Source organism: Haemorhous mexicanus, chromosome 1 (assembly GCF_027477595.1).
Source record: "Haemorhous mexicanus isolate bHaeMex1 chromosome 1, bHaeMex1.pri, whole genome shotgun sequence".
Lineage (NCBI taxonomy): Eukaryota > Metazoa > Chordata > Aves > Passeriformes > Fringillidae > Haemorhous > Haemorhous mexicanus.
Window position 1 is genome coordinate 90,401,678 of NC_082341.1, and position 20,047 is coordinate 90,421,724.

General features: G+C 36.9%; 1 protein-coding gene across 1 annotated transcript in view; it reads right to left on the minus strand.

Annotated features, from left to right (window-relative positions):
- ERP44 (endoplasmic reticulum protein 44) overlaps window positions 1–20,047 on the minus strand; it is a 47,649-nt gene that overhangs the window by 11,875 nt on the left and 15,727 nt on the right. Inside the window, exons 2-6 of the mRNA XM_059855766.1 lie at window positions 16,457–16,529; window positions 14,622–14,661; window positions 13,094–13,209; window positions 4,107–4,291; window positions 3,580–3,695 (exon numbers count right to left, since the gene is read on the minus strand). Coding sequence (XP_059711749.1) covers window positions 3,580–3,695; window positions 4,107–4,291; window positions 13,094–13,209; window positions 14,622–14,661; window positions 16,457–16,529 — 530 coding nt within the window. The remainder of the gene's footprint in view (window positions 1–3,579; window positions 3,696–4,106; window positions 4,292–13,093; window positions 13,210–14,621; window positions 14,662–16,456; window positions 16,530–20,047) is intronic.

Genomic DNA, 20,047 nt, shown 5'->3' on the forward strand with positions numbered 1-20,047 from the left:
TGCCAGGACAATTTTGGGTAAAAACCATCAAAGAACTAAAGAAAAAATCTTGAGGAAGCAAAGAGGAAGGTGGATTCTTGTTTGCATTTACTCTTCCTATTCCACTGTTTACACTAAGAATTTACAGCTCCTCTACCCTGACAGAGAAGGGCTTTGAGGTGTTCTGTAGGCACAAGCAATGAGAAAACAGAGGGCAAGTGAGCCCCCACTGTCCATTTTACCCTCAGAACACATCTAGAGAGAAGACACAGCATGCAGTTTCTGGCCACTGATAATATAGCAAGTGTACCTCTAAGACATACAATTCCTCCTTGGTATTCAGCTTACTACCTCACCTTCGTAAGTTCCTCTTGTGCCTTTAGAGTATTTTACCCCAAATCACAGCAAAGTGCCCTGAAAGCTGCTAGTTTGTACCCCAAAATTATCATCTCTTATTCAAGTAAGTCAGAACAGCTGTGCATCCAATGAAGGAGACAGAAAAGTAAGAGAAGTCAAATTATCTAAATTTACCTCACTGCAAGATGAGCTACATCTTCCAGGGGGGTCTGATCAATTTAGAGTGCCAAGAAAACTACAGACATCACAAGGCTTAACTCAAAATACCTATGTTTTATTGATTTCTTTTGATCTAATTATCTTTCCTTATCACATATAAAAGGTGCCTTGCATCAGTTATGTTATACCACCAGTATTTGCATCAGTTTAGAGATGTGTATTTTAAAATGCATTTTTGTATTCCCAACATGACTCTCCCCATAATGTGAAATGAGCCTTCCTAGTGACAATCATGACTGAGGTAAACCACTTGCATCCCAAACAAGCCTTCATGGAATAAGAAAGTGAAGCCATAGAAGCCACCTGCACAATCACTGCTTGCTAAACTGATGATAATCTATAATGAAATACACGCTCTACGATTACCCTGTGGTAGAACCCAGAATGTCCTCTTCTGTGTTCTTCCACTCCAGTAGCTGCAGCTATGACTGATTTTTTTTTTCAGATAAGTCAAATAAAGTGGGGACATGATGTGAAAATCCCAAATGCCTGAAGATACACCTTTTTAAAAGAACTACTAAAATGGAAACACTTCAGTTTGCATTTGTCTTTTTTTGAAGCAGTAATATACAAGGTGAATCTCTGGAAAGCACACAACCCCCCACCCTTCCCTGCCATATTTACTTGCTAATGTAAAATTAAAACAGTTCCTAGATTTAACACTTTCTGCCATGAATTACTTATAGTTCATCATAGTCTTTTAAGATAAAAGTATTTTTGGCTTTTTTTCCCTGTTCAACATTCTCTTCCATGTTCACAAACATTACAGATTCATTCCTCTCTATTTCTAAAATCTACCTCTAACAATCTCTCAATCAGATTCTTCATCTATCTCCTCCTACTTACAAGTCTTCTTTCAATAATCTTGTTCTGTGGTTGCTTCATATCTTAACAGAACTGTAAGGACCAGTTAATTTAAGAACAGTTTTTAGCATCAAAATCATCTGCAACTAAGTACCATTAACTGAGTTTTTAAATAAGCTATTACAAGTACCTAAAGCCAAAATAATTTTGGCATAATGGGACAGTTCTTCCTTGACAGAAGTTAGTCAAGCATCTATGTTTCTCCTGTCAGATTGATTGTTTTATTTTAGCTTAAGAGAAATTTGAACATGACCACTCATGTAACCTCCCCAAACCATGTCACTGTCGAACTCTGTCCATAGCAAAACCATAAGTCCTTTCCAGGGGCTGTTAGGATGCTCAGTCAGAAGAGTTCAACTGATCAATGCCAGCTCCCCATGAAGAATTTTGCTATATATAATCTGAATAAAAACCACTGATCTGTAGCCAGCATCTTCCTTGGAAGTCTTTTCACATACAATTTTTAGGAAGTTGAAGAGCCTCAGCTACTGAGAGATGAAAACATTTAGCTCCCAAGGTTGCTGTTGGAAAGGCTGCACTTTAAAACACTAACAGCTCCAGGCTAGAAAGGGAATGGGTGTCTGGAGATAAGAATAATAATAAACCTGCTGTGCAATCTGTATTTACACAGGCAGGATATCAATAATCAAACTGTGATCCATTCCACTATGTCTGCTTATTGTTTATATCTGGACAAAAAATAAAAATAAACCCCTTATAGTACCTACTTCAAGAGCAGTGCCCAACAACCAAGTGCTAACACTGAGTGGTGGGAAACTGCTTCTCATTATAGGCAATTGACAAACAGCAAACCAAAGACGAACAGACTCAAAAAACAGGAGAGTGAATGTTGAAAGTAGTGCTATCTTACTAATAATTTTTTTTAGTTATTTTTGAAAAGTTGAATGAGGGGCAAAAAATAGTTGAAAATTCTAATAGCAACTCAGAGTGGCTGTGCTGAGAACAAGGATGGATGCAGCCATCAGAAAACACTTGAGATAATGGCACTCACTGAGGATAAGACTGACAGACCTACAGGCCACAGATTTACAAGTCATGGCCAGGGCTGCTTACACAGTCATAGCAGTACCTGACTGGTAACTGAAGGAAGGGAAAGCCACGTGCAACCCTACACTTTGCAAGCACTCTCCCCCATCCTCAAAACTATTTTTAGAGACATATTGGAAGAGGCATCAGGGACTGACAACAAGTTTTGTCCGAACAGATGAAACATTTTCTACCCTGATACATCCTCTCAGTTTCTCTGCTATTCTCCACTACATCCAGTATAAAAAAAACTCCTGAAGCAACTCTCTGCAGCATAAAATCTGGCATAAAACATGCAAACTCCTGATTTTGCAATGGTGGGTAGAAGGGAAAACACTACAATCACATTAATGCCCAATCACTTCCAATTGGGCAGTGTTGGCACATTAAACACTGCAGAATGAATCTAGATTTTAATATGCTACTTAAAAAGTGAATCACTCCCAATCTATTCTTCTTCCACTGAATATTTTGAAATATCACTGTAAATCTGTACAAGGAGAAATCTGAATTCCTGTAGATTTTTCTTCTAGACTTACACCGTGAAGCTCACCAATGCAGTTTTCTTTCTAAGCTATTACACTGTGCAGTGACATAAAACTTGCATGAAAAAGGAGGCACGGAAATGAGGTATTTTGGAAAAAGGTCTGCTTCTCTAACACCAAGTGGAAATGAGTAAGCAACTACATTCCGTAGAGAGAAAACGGGGGGGGAAAGGAAGAATGAAAAAAAACCTTTTCCCTCTAATAATTCAGGTTTTTGGGACACAAATGTCTACCATTCCCCCACCCAAACCTCCTCAGGTACATTTAAACTATATAGACAGAGAATGGCGCAAAAAAAAAAAAAAAAAAAAAAAAAAAAAAAAAAAAAAAAAAAAAAAAAAAAAAGAGAGAGAGAGAGAAGCAAAAAATAAAAGTTTAATTTCACAGCAAACATTAAGGCTAAGAAGAGTTTTCTCCTATCCCTTCAGTGTATATATCCATTAAGGTTTAGTCTCTTCAGCTATGCCACGCTGAAAATAATAAAGAAGTCTATTTAATAAAATTATATAGACCTAATTAACAGAATTTAAATAATGAAGTAATGAAATCAAGAAATTTCAAAACTTACCCAAAGGCAGAGAGGAACACACAATCATCATGCAAAATATTCGCTACTCTTTCAAAGGTTCTGTAATTATCAGAGTCCTTTTGCTCAAAGTACCCAATAATATTTCTTCTGCTGCGCTGTAAAAACAAAGGTTGAATTATAACTTGCATCAAATTATCAAAAACTGTCATTACTCCCTACAGATATTAAATAAAGAGATGCCATTCATTCAACAGTCAGTAAACGCAGAAATCATTTCTTTTTTGCCTTTCCAATATTCAGAAGAATCCTTGTGAGTATTTCTTTGGTGAGGAATATTAAAAGTATCTTGCCAAATACAACACATGATTCTTTTCAAACTTTTAAAAGCAAGATAAATAACTTAGTAGCGGAGTGAATGCAGCTCAAAGTGACTACACTGAACTAATTTGTAATATGGCAAATGATCCAGTTTTCCACTCAATTTAACAAAAACCACAAGGTACTGAACATTCCACAGTTCAACATTGAAAAAAATTTCAGAGAAGGAATAAAATTGAAACACTTACATCAAGAGAACTAATTTCTTCCAAATCCTGGACCTCCCGAATAGGGTTACTTTTCTGCTGCCTGATGTAATCTGCTATTGCTGTCACAGATCTCTGGCCCCTGTATTCCCTCTTCATCATCATGCCATTCCGGAAGAGCTTCAGGGTTGGGTATTTGCTTATCCTGTACCTCTGAGCTATATCAGCTAAAAAGAAATTAAGAAAATGAAAGCAAAGCCCTACAAATACAGAAATATACTGAAGATTTTTTCTTATGTGTGTATATGTCTGCCTGTATGTGGAATGTCTGAACCAGCCATCCTACATCTTTAAGCAACAAGATGACAAAACAAAACAAACAAAACAAACAAACAAAAACCAACAAAACCAAACCCCCCAAAAACCCCCAAAGCAAAAGCATCAAAACCCTTCACACCTATATTCCTCCCATGAACAGATCGTCATAAAGGAAAGAATTACCAAAATCTGTGTTAAGCAAAGACTCAGCTTAGTCATGTATACTCATTTAGCACACTTCCTACAAACAACTAAAATTTAAATTTAAGAGCATAACAAGAACATGAGAATCTTCAAAGTTTGCCAATCCCAGTTAATTAACCCCCTTGAGAAAATATTAGTAAAATAAATAATCTCCTATTTTTCTTCAAACTTAGGATTTTAATCTCAATTGCAATGCTGGAAATATAACTGTCATGTCTGAAATGTTTGAGAATATAAATGCTGTGTAAAGTATTTTCTGAAGTCTGTGAAGGCCAGAAGACTGCTGTTCCAGTTCTGAGATGTTCAGGTTTTGAACAAAGACAAAATTCCAGGTTTCCAGATTAAGGCAAACACCTCTCTGGTCAATCAATATCATCATTCCCTCCAAGACAGGCCTTCATTCACACCTATACATACAGTCCAGTCTTCTAGACCTGGACCACAGAGAGGTTCACACAACAAACATGTGATTGGCATTAATCTAGGATAAGTGCACCAGCTATTTACACCTTTATCTAACAACTCAGTTATTTATTTATTCACAAGACTTACAAATGCAAAAGAATAAAACCAGAAAGAAGCTTTACAGGAAAATTAAAAGAGCAGCAAAGAAGAAAGCTAAGTAGAAGCAATACAAGTTTCCCACACATGTGCATCCTGTGCACCTTCAACCACTACTAAGGCACAAATGTGGTTCTTCACCACACCCCACCAGAGTTCTTAACATGCCCCTTTGTCCCTCTCCCACTTTGCTAAATCATTGGGACACAGCAAATTGCAATAGGAATTGCAGCTAGTTCCCAGCCACAAATTGATGGGGAAGCTTACACATAAGCAGCAAGTGATTAATGGCACACTGAGCAGGATCCAGCTGCCTTGAGTTTTTACAACAACCTTTGCTATGGTGTAGAAATTTGTTTTGTGCATCTCCAATATTCAGCAACTGCTTTGATCAAAATTTTAAAGTATTTAATAGCTTTGAATGCTATTCCCCCTTTCAGATGTGGCTGAAGTCCAGCAAAGAACTTGACAATTTTATGAGGAAGAACTGAAGAAATGAGGTAACCAGATATACTTTGGGTTCTTAGGAAAGCAAGAATAAAAACAAACAAAAAACCCCAAAGTATATAATGTTAGTTTTCCAGAAGCAGTTTCCTTTGGATTTTGCTTTGCTTAATTATTTCCTCCTGTTCACTCCTCCCCTAGAAATAAATCTAGGGGAAAAAAAAAAAATCTCACAGACCCTGTGAAAATTATTTATCTTCTTTTACAGAGTGGGATGCAGTTTACTTATATCTCTGGACCTAAACTCAACTAAATACCCCCCAAATATGCCCACCTTCCCGAGCTACTTAACCATTTGAGGAGACTGGTTCCAGTCAACCACACCCACCACACTCCCCTTTCTTTTTTCTCTCAAGGAAAGACAGAGGTGGTGAATTCAGCAGACTGATCTATCCTTTGGAGACAGACAAGTTTCATTCAGCTGACAGAGAGAGGAAGGCATTGCAAGTGTGGCTGTACACATATCCTTACTTTTCAGGGACTCCTTACAAGTCACAGGGTACCCTTCAGGTGACCTGGATTAGCCCACAGCAGGAAAGCAACCAAATGGGGTCCATGAGCACACGTGGCCCAGTACTGAATGATGTGAGAACCGATCCACTCTGACAAAAATATTCCTTCTCAGCTATATATTTACCACAAAGCAGATTTGCTTTCTATCTTACATTTACTCTTTTTTAAAGAGAATGGAGAAGTCTGAATTCGATGCTGCCTGGAGAACTCTAAGAGAAACCAACTGCTGCTAGAACAATATTAATCCTATTTGCAGCTTTAGTTACTGAAAACAGTCTGCACAAGTTGCACAGCTTAGATCAGTCTGAGAACTGAAAACAAAATGTGCATAGCAAAAGAATAAGAACCAGGTCTACTTCACAAAAATGTTCTCTAACATCTCCCAAGTAAACTTCAAAGCTTCACCAGCTAAGCCCAGTTCCTAAAAAGCTTTGCAGCACTATAAAACAGCTCAGAATTCAGCCTATCAATTTTGACTAAGAGGCCTTGACTTGTTTCCTAAATATCCCAGAAGTGCATTTCTTAATGCACTAATTACAGATAAAATTAAGGTAAAACATTTTATGTCCTCAGTGAAGAGTACTTTTATTTCAAATTAATACAAACTTCTCCATGGAGGACATCAATATATTCAACATTAATGAACATTAGCTTAATAATGTTTTCTTCCCTTAAACTCTACCACATTTTAGTTAAAGTACCCAAGAGCTGCCTGCAAGAAGGTGGCAAGTACAGCAGGAGAAGAATCACTTAATATTTGCTTGGTAGAAGACAAACATCTGCAAGCCAGGCATTTGCTGCCCTTCTTCCTGCTGACAGGACGACCTTTGGTCTGACAGTACATGAGTTGATCCAACCTTGACCAAGGTCTGATAAGGGACAAGGAGCACAACGTGTCAAGGTTTCACAGAAACACTTTGAGCTTAGTGACTCCTCCTGTTACAGAGCTGCACAGCAAGAGAACACCAAACCCCACACTTCTCTGTCTCACAATATGGACTTTTCCCTCATGTTATTTCCACAGCTATAGGAGGATGCAAGGGTTGAAGAAGGGGCATTCAGGGGGTCATGCAGGTTCTCCAAGATGGAGATTGCAGTCCTTAAGGATATGGATCTTCATCAAGTGCTGAAGTTGCGTAAAAATATTAAGGGCAATAAATGCCCACTGTCAAAGCTGAATTCAAACATTATTTCATAAGTCAGTACCTGCATGATCTTTACAAATTACATTGAGATTCCATGAATGCTGATATTTGAACTAACACAGAGAAATGACACTCCTACACAAGCAAGTATTTGAAAACCATCTTTTTACAAAAAATAAAATGCAAGTACATGAAAAACTGTTTGAACTAATTCAAAAGTCAAATAGAGTAAATCTTAAATGCTTCATTAAGCCCTGGCATTTGATACAGGTAGAGTTAGCATAAGCAGTGCAACTACAAAATTATATTCCTTTTAAAATTGGAAATACACAATGCAAATACATGGAATATTGTTTGAGCTCATTCACAGATTGCATTAGTTATAGTAAATCCTAAATTAAATTTAAAAATATTTCCTGACATTCCCACTGCCCATTTTCTGATGAAAAGAGGTATTTGAGACAGACAAGGGCAACCTACCTAAAAAAACCCCAAAAAGTCTCCCAACTACAACTTTATGACTTTTTATTTTCTTCAGATATGAAGGTACCTAAAAAGAATAAACCTTGTGTTTGTATTTTGCTGAATTAATCATTAAATCACAAATTTAGTGTTTACCAGAATAGTTTCACATTAGTTATGATAGGAAACTACTGACATACTTAATCATCTTCTCTTCTACAAAACAGAAACTTTGATCACAGCAATGACTGCTGGATTCAGATGATTCTCCTCCCCATTTTGCATGTTTACCTGCATTCAACCATTTCCAAACTGCCCAGACTTTTTTCCATTTTCCACTATTCATTCTGCCAACTTCAACACAAACATCTTGCAGTCGCCCAGTTCTCTTCAGACATGCACTGATTGGTACTTCTCCTGAGCAAAGCTCTGTCTTACAACAGGGAAGACAGCAGCTCTTGTTTTGAAACAAACTTTTATGTGAAACCTGACATCTACTCTAATGTTTTCTAAGACAGTCTCCCACGTCACCTTCTGAGCAAGATCCTCTAAGAAAGCAGGATTTGTGAGTGATCATTTGTGATCCATATCTCTGTCCTATCTCTTGTACTGTCAGCCACTTCTCCAGAGCACTGTGTGTTCCTCTATTCAAAGGAATGCCAAAGCCCATTTTTTGGGGTGTCGGGCTTTTCTGATGGTGTGTACACACATTACCCATGCCACAGCTTCAAGCAAGCACACAGTCAGCAACTCGATTCCCAGAATGCTACAGACTCCACCATTCTAGCTTAACACCACAAGACACTATCCAAAGTTCAGCTAGCTAGATATCAGATTACATCACCAAGAATCTCAATTCCACTGCCACCAAGGTGAAATTAAATGTACAATGAAGAAAGTGTTGAAAAATTGCACCAAGACTCACTACATTGAAAAAGGCTCCCACCCACAATGTACCTAAGAAGGTCCTCTCCAGCAATATTTACAAGGGTCACCATTAACTCAGTACACTGCTCTACTTTTTCAGGGCCATTATTCACACTATGACTAAACGAATATTTAGATTTTAAGTCTACAGGACTGGTTCTCAAAAAACGTGTCCATTAGGATTCGAACAATATTGATAATTATCCTAAATGTCTACCTCATCATATAAGGCAGCACCTGAAAAATTCACATGCTGAACAGAGGACTATAACAGCCTGAAAAGTTATCTGAAAGAAAATCAGAGTTTCAAAACTCAAACCCTGTAAAAATAACTTCTGAAAATACTCAGTGTCCCTTTCCCTAGAGGAGAGGGGAGTGGTCTCTTCATGTTGTCTGAGGAAGAGCTAGCACAAACCCAAGTTACTGCTTTTCCTAACTTTGGTGTTACATGATGGTGGTAGGAGCTGCACAGCTTCATATAGTAAGAGTCAGAATTTTCTGGATCTTACACTAATCTTTATTTTGTGTGTCAAATCGTCTTAAGTCTTCCTTACCCTTCCGCAATATCTTCCATCTCAAAAATAACAAATCCTTTCAGCTGTATATTTGAAGCTGGAATGACCAAATGAGTATTCTGCTAGCTCACTTGAGATCAGTCAACATCTTTTGAAGTCCCTCAGGCTACCCACTAGGGCACACTACAGATGACAAATGAAATCTGTCTTTGATAGGTACCTTTTACTTTCATAATACACCATAAATTCTCCCCAGTTAAACTACTGCTCTTGTGACACTTGCAAGAAATCATAAGCCCTGATGGAATACCCAGAAGAAGCAGAATTAGAAAGGAACTTGGGAAAGCATATAAACTAAGCGTCCTACTCCAATGATTGTGATACTAGTGACTTGTATGATGGACCAAAACAGGTAGAAGGAAAGCAATCAATATTCTGTATCAAACTCAGGTAACAGCAAATTTAAACCACCTTCTGCTGCAAAGGAGCACTCACAACAGCCATGCCTGCTCTAAGCAGGGCCTCATCAGTAGGCATCCCATAATCTTCTTTAAAAGACTAACAAAATCGCTCTCCTAAGGAGTGCCATCAACAACCTCTCCAAACCACTTACACTTTTTATTTTACCCAAAGATAACTCTCTCAGACTGATTTTTTTTCCCAAGCAAAATGACAAGAATGCAATGAAATCCTCATGCTTGTTTAGAGTTTCATTTAGAGTTCCTTTATGAACTTCCAAATTTGTTATCATTCAATTCTTTTGCTTACCAAAGGCACAGTAGCTACACAATCTCATCTCTGCAGAATAACATTAGCAACATGAGCACACATTGCAGGAACAGCCAGTCACAGAGAGCAGCAGCTCACAAAACTTAGGGAAAATACCACTCCCAGACACATTTGGAGTGGAAGAACAGTTCCCTAAACAGTCTGTCCAGCAAAGCATCTCCTTACATACCCTCAGTGAGAAACTGATTTATGTTTGGAGGCACAAAGATCTATTCAAACTAACTACTATTTTTATTTAACTCAGAAACCAAAGGAAAACATGGTGCCGTAGAATCAAACCCCCAATATATATACTTCAATTGACAAGAATTTTGTACCACAGCTCTTAATGCTGAATTTAGAGAAACTGCCCAAAATATAAACCCTTCCCCAGAGAAACATGAGTTCTAGATTGCAATATCCACTCACAGAAAACAGAAACATAGGAAATCTATTGTACCAAGTGAGTTTCCAACACCGCTGCTTACCACAAATGATTAAAAACATCCTGAAACACAAGCAAGAAAAAAATCACCCAAAAAACCACCAAACAAACAAAAAACCCCAAACCACGAAACAAAATCTTCCTAATAACATCTATGCAGTAAGATCGTCTGTAATTTTATATGGAAGATCACTTTTACTAGGTATTATACTTGGATGAGAGGTGTCTAATATTTAAGATAGCTGAATTACTAAACTGAACATACCAAAACCATCAATGTAGCAGAACTCAGACATTTTTAAGTTAGAAAAAGATGTAGTTTTGGAAAAGCAAAGAGTACTTGCTTTAACTACCTGCTCCAGATTTACCTTTAGTGTATGTTGCACACCAGCTTAAACACAGCCTCGTGACTTTGCCTACATACTTCAGGTATAATTATCTTCTACAATATTACAAACTAGTGTAAAATATAACAAATGCAGAGGCTTAATATAGTGTTAATATGTATATTTTGTATTTTATCACATCAGGGACTATCATTTTCCAGAAAAACATATTTATATTGGCTATAAGAGTAGACAGAATGATGGTTTTGTCATTAGGCATCAAACATTTGGCAGTACATCAATAATTCTCTTTAATTTGCTTTACCCTCAGAAGCTGGTGTGAGCTGTTAGGCCCTGCAGTGTGCTTCAATAATAGTGCATTAAATAAAAAGTATCTATGCCTGAGTAACCATTCTGAAAGCTGTTTTTGAGTGGCCAGAAATCAGCTATTTGGATTCCCTACAGAGTCTTGGCCTCAAAAAGAACCAAATCATTTGTAATGCAAATAATCCACCATCTCTAGAATACCATTCTAACAGCAAATTACTAGTGGTATGAAATCTACAGGCATAACAAACCACCAAAATATTGACATAACCTCTAGTGTTGCTAAAATATGTAAGCACATACAAAAATATAAAGCTTCAATAAAAAAATCCTAAACCACTAAGAATATTGACACCAGCATTCAGCAAAATACTACACAGGCCCAACCTTGATAATACAGTAATATCTGCTTTCTTACTAAAAAGCTTCTATTGCAGCACATTAAAATCCAAGTTTAAATACCTAAAACTTTATAACATGCCCAATAATTGTGTGCCATAAAATGTACCATTGTTTAAAACTCAGCAAATAAATACTAGAAACTAGGAATGACATGCACAACTCTGTTAATTCAATTCAAAAAGGCAATGTAAATTGCCTGTCATTAAAGGATTTTATTTTTAATTCTCACATTTTACATCTTCTGCAACAGCAGTCATGCTCATCTACTTAAGATCAAAAATAGTAAATACAGAGAACTAATGGTATTCCAGAAATATAAAGAAAACCCAAAACTCCTGGCTGCCTCCTACTACTTAGCCCACTACAAGTACTCCCAGGAGGGATGACAATCTCTCCTGTAGCATCTCCTCCTCTCAGCTCTCTGTAACAAGCACCAGTTACCTTAATTCAAAGAGCAAATGAGAGGATTAAGCAACAAACTTTTAAAGCATTTCAAACATTTGGTGGGGGGCAAAAAAAAGTTTTCTTAACTACAGCTGCTAAGACAAGAAGGTCTCATAGCTAAACACTGGCCATCCAGCAGCCCAGACTCTCTGAGTTATTCAAGCAACTGAAACTACAGCAACCAAAGCAAAGACTGCAGCAGTTAATTTAAACCTCAACAACAAAACACAACAACACAGGCTGATTTTACTATGGTCTTTAGTGGGAACTTTCTAGAAAGTTTTGTTGTTATCTTGACATGAAAAGATGAGCCAATTTCCAGTGATGCCTGTCCTTACAAATTAACAGTTTTGTAAAGCCCCAAAGAGTATAATCAGTACTGATTAAACTAAATTTTTCTGTTAATACTCTTTGGGAATCATAAGCCACTGTTAAGAAATTATTCCTAGAAATGCTGGTCTCCAAGAAGCATAAAATAACACAGCTGATCCAACAGTGTAATAAAAATTCTGGTACTACCCATTAGCCTTTCAATGTGCAGCAGATGTTCCTCACATTTTACTTATTAAGGGATTTAAAAAGAACTTTAGGAATTAGTACCAGCATAAAGTAAGATACTGCATATAATTTTCATGTCTGGGTATGGGGAAAACCCAACCCAAATAAGGAACTGTTTGCTGGCAGGTATAACAATAGCAGAGCAAAGCTCTGATGCCTGCCTGGCTGTGTGAAAGGAAACTTACAGCCCCCACCATGACTCCCAGGTGGAAGGAAGATCTCATCAGAACATATTCTTCATGCTAACAGTGGAAGGTTACCCCTTCCTTTTCTTGGTTGTGAAGACCTGCATCATTTGTTGCATTAGTGCTTCTCTGACATGTGAATGAGCCAATTCAATTTATAATCACAGCCCTATTTTCCTCATTAAATGAGATAGGCTGAATTGATAAGAAAAAAAGAATGTTGATGGATGCAATGAGAAAGAAACACTGGAAATTGCCCTAACAAATTTGGAAGAAGAGGTTAGCTGATATATTAAAAGTAACCGTGGGCTAAATGATGGACCATCTACAGCTACACTTTGCACAGCTATTTAGCATATTTTTCAATACAGTTACTAACTTGGTAGCAGGACAGCACAGAAAAACCTAAATCAAGATTTACTTACAATGCTGATCACAGTCTACTCTAGCAAACACCACTTGATTCTTATCTGGATATTCTTCTTTGATCACATTAGAAGCTTCCTCAAAAATAGGATGCAGCATTTGGCTGAAGCGGCACCTGTAAATAGAACACAAAATCGTGACTTCAAAATATCACTTTGAAATATTTCAACTGATGACTACTGCAACATTTCAATCTTTGAAGGAAAAAGGAAAAAAAAGAAAACAAAGAAAAGCCATTGGAAAAAAAATCCCATCTACCTGTAATCATCCCAGTAACTGAGTGGATAAAAATTAGTTCAAAAGTAACTTGAATGAATCAGGTGCAGAAAAAAAAGTAATTCTGAAAGAATACATAGTTCAAGATATGCTCCCCTGCTTTATCTCCCTAGGAAAAACACCATTAATCAATTATAAGCCTTTAGGAAATAGATTCTATTCAGAAGTATGTTGTTAATTTTTTTATACCTGAATTACCCCACGAAAAATGATTTTTAAAATGTAGTAAAAGTTATTCCTTAGATTGTTGAGATTGAAATATTCACCAGCACCTTCAAGAAATATCACAGGTAATTTTCTATGGGTCAACAATACAAATTATAAGTATTACGCATAATATTACTGCTCAGGTTTGGCAGAATTTGAGCAAACTACCTATACAGCAGCAAGAACAAAGAGAACCCTAAGGGTCCCTTCTTCCAGTAATGTCAGATTTTGACGCAAATTCTCTCTTTTTGCCCACAGAAAAGGTGGTAGGATTATAAAGATGCTTCAGTGGCTTTAGGAAGTCTAGGGTAACAGTAGTGCACAAGCCCATTACAAATATATCAATAAAATTATTTTATATTCTGTCCTTCTGCCATATGGCAGATTTTTAAATTGGAGATGCATAACGGCACTGTAGAAATTGGGAGAATGAGACTTCAAGGTGTAGACTTGCACTAAACCAGCCTGCACTGAAACGGACCTTAATCATAACAGTGACAGCCTGGGGATGCAGTTACATCTGCAACAGCAAACATGTAAGTGAAGAGCAAGTCTTGCTCTCAAAATGCCAAGAGAGCTGAAGTCCACCTTCTGAAAAAACCTGACTCTGGGCAGCCCAGCAGCATGCTACACATTTATGCAGCATATATATGTTATATGCTGCAATGGCTTCTTGTCCCCCATTCTTCTTCACCCTTAAAACAGAGAACTTCTGTGACCAAAACCGATCTGTTCTCACTCATAAGTCAGGTTACATCACAGACTGGCAGTGTGCTATGTTGAGGGATTATTGCTGTACGCCTAAAAGTAATGATCATAATTAAGGCTGCAATGTTTTAAAACTATAGCCTATTATAATGTGAACCAAGCAAGCACAGACAGAAGGAGAAGCAATTGGGACATAAACCTAGGAAAGAATTGGTTTGAAAGCAAGAGACTACTGTATTTTCCATTTTAACTGGAAAACAATAGCCAAACATGACAGTTTTCAAAAGACAGATGCTTAAATATAAAAAACAAAACAAAACAACTTGAATAACTTACCAATCAGCATAAAAATTAACTAAAGCAACATCTGCATTGTCTGAGAAGAAAGAAAAAGAAAAAGCCCAATGTCACATTGTAAGGCAAACTTCTCAGTTCTTTTATTTGAGATTATAAAAGTATTAAGTTTGTGCAAAAAAACTACAAAAGCAAATATTTCTAGATAATTCAGCATAAAGCTTAGTCTGATTGCTAGAAAACTGTTGGAGTAAGTCTCATCAGAAATATAATCTATAACAAATGAGAAAAAGATGAAAGAAGCTTTCAGTCAAGTGTTCTATTGACTTTATTGATATATAAGACAAAAAAAAAAAAGAAAATACTTAAGGCATTAAGACAGACAAAGTAATTAAGTGACACATGCAGCAAAAAATATTTCTGGATTTAAAATTAAGGCACTCACATCCAGAAATTGAACTCTAGTAGCTCTTAAGCACTAACTTTATTATTCCTAAGTGTTAAAAATCAGTTCAAAGCTGAAATCCCAACTAACTGAGGTAGAAGACTGATGAACAGGCAACCAGTCTGTGCAACTTGCTCTGGTTTGTCCTTACTTGTCTTATTTAACCTAGATACTATGGCAAAAGGTAGCAAAGAAATTTTCAGTCCCCATAAATAGAAAAATGCTAAGGAACACTAAAAAAATGCAGTACTACAGGGATACATATAATGAAGTAATGAAATGTTCTTATACATTCCTTTTCACATATTTAAAAAAAATCAAAAAAGAATAAATTTCCAGCCCAAAAATGAAGTATTATCTTTATAGAATATAATAACTAACCACGCTTTAAATTAATTTTCAGTAGTAGTACTGACCTAGACACTGAAAAAAAAATTAAATACATACTCAAACTACCGAGTATCAGCCACAGCTTTATAAAGCAGAAATGCTGACAAAGCAGAAAATTGACAAAGCTACAGAGCAGTTACATGTGAAGATAAGGATGCTGAAAGCCTGGGAAAGACAACATGCTGATAAAGACAACTCTTGAGTAGGCTGGAGAACACCACAGTTTGATTACAATTATGGTGTTAAGATTTTCATTATCAGCAAGAGATGCCAGTGATGAACAGCTAAATAACAAGCACTGAAAAGTTTAGGGTCACCTCCAATGTATAAAGTATTTCTTGAAAGTAATGGGATGAATTTCAGAAGCACTCACACTTAGCATATATTCCCTTTTGTGAATTACATTGTATAAAATAATTTTATATTTCCCACTGTAGAAACAGTATTTACAAACAGCTCTCATATCACAAAGCAATCTCATAAGGCAGGTTCTAGTCCAGACTTTATTAAAGATTTTTCACCCTGGATATATTTGAAACAATGAAATAACTTTTTCCTGCAAAGACAACCATATACAGGCAAGTTGCATACTTCTCAGAGGGAAAGGTTTCAGACAAGAAACACATATCTGTGTAATCTAAAGATTTCCATTCTATGAGCCACCAGAAACAGGACAGTGCTTAACCTGAGAAAAGGCAGAGCCAAACAAGCAAGATACTTAAGGCCCATAACCATGGGTTTCACTTGCTGCTATTTTTTTGGGGGAAACTTTTAAAATGCCCTCTAGACTAGTTTTGGTTATGCAATTAAGCATTCCCTTCTGCAAACAAGATAACAGTTATTTTCTTAAGACACTTCAAATTCTCATTGCAATACATTAGTTCAGACAGCTAATTTCAACCACAGGCATTTAATATTTCTAAGCCGACTGCAATTCATATATTCAAAGCTAGGGTATGAATATTCATTTAATACCATTGCAATATTCACACAGATAAGTAACTGCAGACATACAAGGAAAAAAATTATTCGAAGTACTCACTTAAAATGTCATCTATATTTCCACTATCTAGACTTGTTATTTCACTTCTTGCTGGATTAAAAAGCCAAGACACCTAAAAAGAGAAAGCAAACCAGTAAGGTATGTTTCAGCAATGAAGTAGTAACTGATGTGTGATTTTTAAGTGCTACAGTTCAAAAGCTGGAGAAGAACAGTAAAAGAACTGTAATTCAGTCAATGCATTTCAGATGACTGCAGTACTACAAATACACAAATAAACTACCAATATAACATACTTTCGCATTTAAAGAAAAATTATTTTTTTAATACAATTCTCTATTATGGAGCCAGAAATGTTACAGGTAAATTTGCACCTTTAAGAGTAACTTATATTCATAACTTCACCCTGAAGAAAGAAATTAAACCCCATTTCAGCAACCTCACACAGGTGGGCACAGGTTTTACCCAGAGACAAGTAATTCCTTCTGTCACTTACAGGATTTGTCTGACAAAAAAGTTCTCATTAACCAAAGCCTCAACCACCTGCATTTTTATTGCTGTTATAGGAAACAATTTCAATACATCTAACTCAACTAGCTACAGTCTTTTATCTCCTTCTGTATTTCCACTTGACACTACTTCAGTCCCAGCATGCAATAGACTTATCAGACTATAAAAATCAAGACACCACATCAGACAAATCATTCAATTACAATGTAACATTTATATTATTCTTAATGCAACTCTCATAGCAATACACAGTTTTATGGATGGACAATCTCATTTTCATTGCTAACCCAGATCTTTATTTTTCTAAAATGCAGTGGAAGAAATAGGAGGTAGAGTTCTATCCAGGTGAGAGAGGCATCAGTGAATTACAATTTATTTTTGCTCTGAGAGAGACAAGCATGCAAATGTTTGAGTAGGATCATATAGATTCTTGTCTGGGACATGAATGTTTCCATCCTGAGTAAGCCAGTCAGAAAGTCATCACTTCTGTAAGCACAGGCAGAGCTTGGACCAGATGCTCTGCTGTGATGCCTTCATGGTTTCAGCTGATGTATGGTTCCTCAGCTAATAGAGGTAACAGCAGAAGAAAAGGAGGTTTTTGGAAGAGAACTGAGAGGAATGCACAGTTCAAGGAGTTGGGCAGAAACCAGAGATTCACAGAGACATCCCACACTGAGATGCAGCAGCACACAACACACATGCTACTGATGTTCCCAGAGACTTATTTACTCCTTGAGGTGCAAACAAAATCTGCCTATGGCTCAAGAGGCACCAAGGACAAACACATCTAAAAGCATAAAGACCATCCAAATAAAACCACACAGAGCAGCTGTATAGCAGGAACCAGTGATAGAAGGTTCTCCGCATTTATGGAGGAGCTTGAGACCTATCCTGAACCTATAGGAGGACCATGACTACAAAGAACAAGCTTCCAGGATACACCTGCCTTTGACACTGTTTACAATTTATCAAAAAACTCACTTAATGTCACACACCAAATTTCCTAACATTTATTACAAGTATATATGAAATATTTGAAAAAAAATCATCAAACTGGATTCCTGCTTTCCTTAAGATAAGCTTCAAAGACGGTAGGAAACCTGTAGTGAGATACTGCTAACAGCTCTAAAACTATCACTGTAAATCACACACAGGTGAGATTTGCAGCAATCAATCATTTTCAATTCTTTCTGATTTGTGGACCACTAATCAGAAAGATTACTAATGTGGATCACTAACCACTTGCCAGTGAAGATAGTGATCCTTTTGCATTTCCCATATGGAGGCCCTTGGGTAGCATATAACTGCCTTGCACTACAGGCTGAAAAAACCACCAGCTGTTGGAATACAAAATATGTACCAGTGTTCCTCTCTTGGGAGCTGAATAAGATACCATTCTTAAATGCAAATCTAAGGTTTGTGGTGGAGTTTGCACAGTCTTCCTGCGGCACTTAACTGCTTGAGACAAATGTCTAAGCTGTGGCTCTAAGATGACAGTAGAGAAAAAACCTGAGCTGCAACGTCCAGAGATTAAACAGGCGGTGTAACAACACAATCTGCCAAAAAATTATCTGATTAAGCAAGCTGTGCAATGCACAAGTTCCAGCAGGCCAGTGTTCAGGGAGTTCCTCTGCTGACATTGCTGACTAGTGAGCAGAAAGAAGGTAGGACTCTGCCTTTGGAGTGAGTAGCTCCCTGTACAGACTCAGATCCACACTGGCCAAATTATAGCCAGAGAAGTAACAGCTGATGGCAAACCTTAGTGCAGACACTTCCCCATCACCCCTTGGGTAGTGCATGGGATGACAGCTTCCATGGTGTTGCTGGGGGGAGGTTCTGGTAGTAGAAGTTATGTTTGTACTGAGTAATGGGTCAGGTCAGCATGTGCTGGCACAGCTTTTGCTTGTACGCACGTGTTGCTTTGTTGCAAATGTTAGGTTTGACCTAACTTGAGTACAATTGAAGCAGTAGCTACAATTAACAATAACAGCTAAAATATTGCTCTAGACAATAATGGATAGAGTATTGCAACAATAATTTTCTTGGCCATCATCTGATCCTACTGAAGGTGACTGCAAATTCAATGTTTTAAGGCTTTAACTGCCTTGCAAGGCCTCAAGAACTTCTGATCACCCTGAAGACCACAGAGTTACTTAACCTGCCTGTAATCTTGGACAATCTTTGTTTACAGAGAAAATCCATACAAGCCTCTAGAAAGCAGGAACTTTTCTGTTGCTGCACACAAGCTCTGCATCACCATTCATACTTTAAAAGAATTTCCATTGTAGGTCTTGGTGTAACTATTTTCACAGGAGCTCAGCAGTAGCACTTTATATTGTCTAAACAAACTAAATGGGTAAGATAACAATTTCTTAAACCCCCCTGGCTTTTTCTAGTATAACTTTCCAGCAGCAAGACAAATCTTATCTAATAGGATAAGTTACACATAAATTAAACATAACATAGATAAGCGTATTATTTGCAGTCAAGAAATAGGCTCTGTTACTTAGCAGATATATTTCAATGGATCAGGAACTGTAGTCATATTTGTAGATTGCCAAAATACACTTAAAACACATTTAACTTGCAATTCAAATATTTAAGTGCACCATGAAAGCACAGGACTTACTAACCAATGAGATCCTCTTCTAGAAAAGAGGAATTAAAACTAATACTTCTTTATAGCACAAATAAATTTTGTGATTGCTTTCTTAACTCTTACTGTGGAAATGTGCAAGCTGCATGTACTAAGACATTAACACCAAAACAAATATTCCAAACAACTTCATGTATTGAAGGTGAAAAACAAATTAACCATACACCCTATTGTCCATTTGTATTACAGTAGTGGAAAAATACTAAGACCACCTTCGCCCAAAAGTTGCACAAAATCTAAGATAATTGAAATACTTTTTCCACTAGAAGTATGAAAATTTCTGTTTTGTCAAATATATTCATAATCACGTTCTTAAACATTTTATACTGACTAAATAATTGTGGGTGCCAAACTTTTAATAATAAGTAGACAGACTCATGGGAAAAAAAAAGCATTCCTTGAAGAAATGTCAATAAATATGCAAGACACGCTCCAGGCTGAAGCTTTCATTAAGGTATAATGCCTGT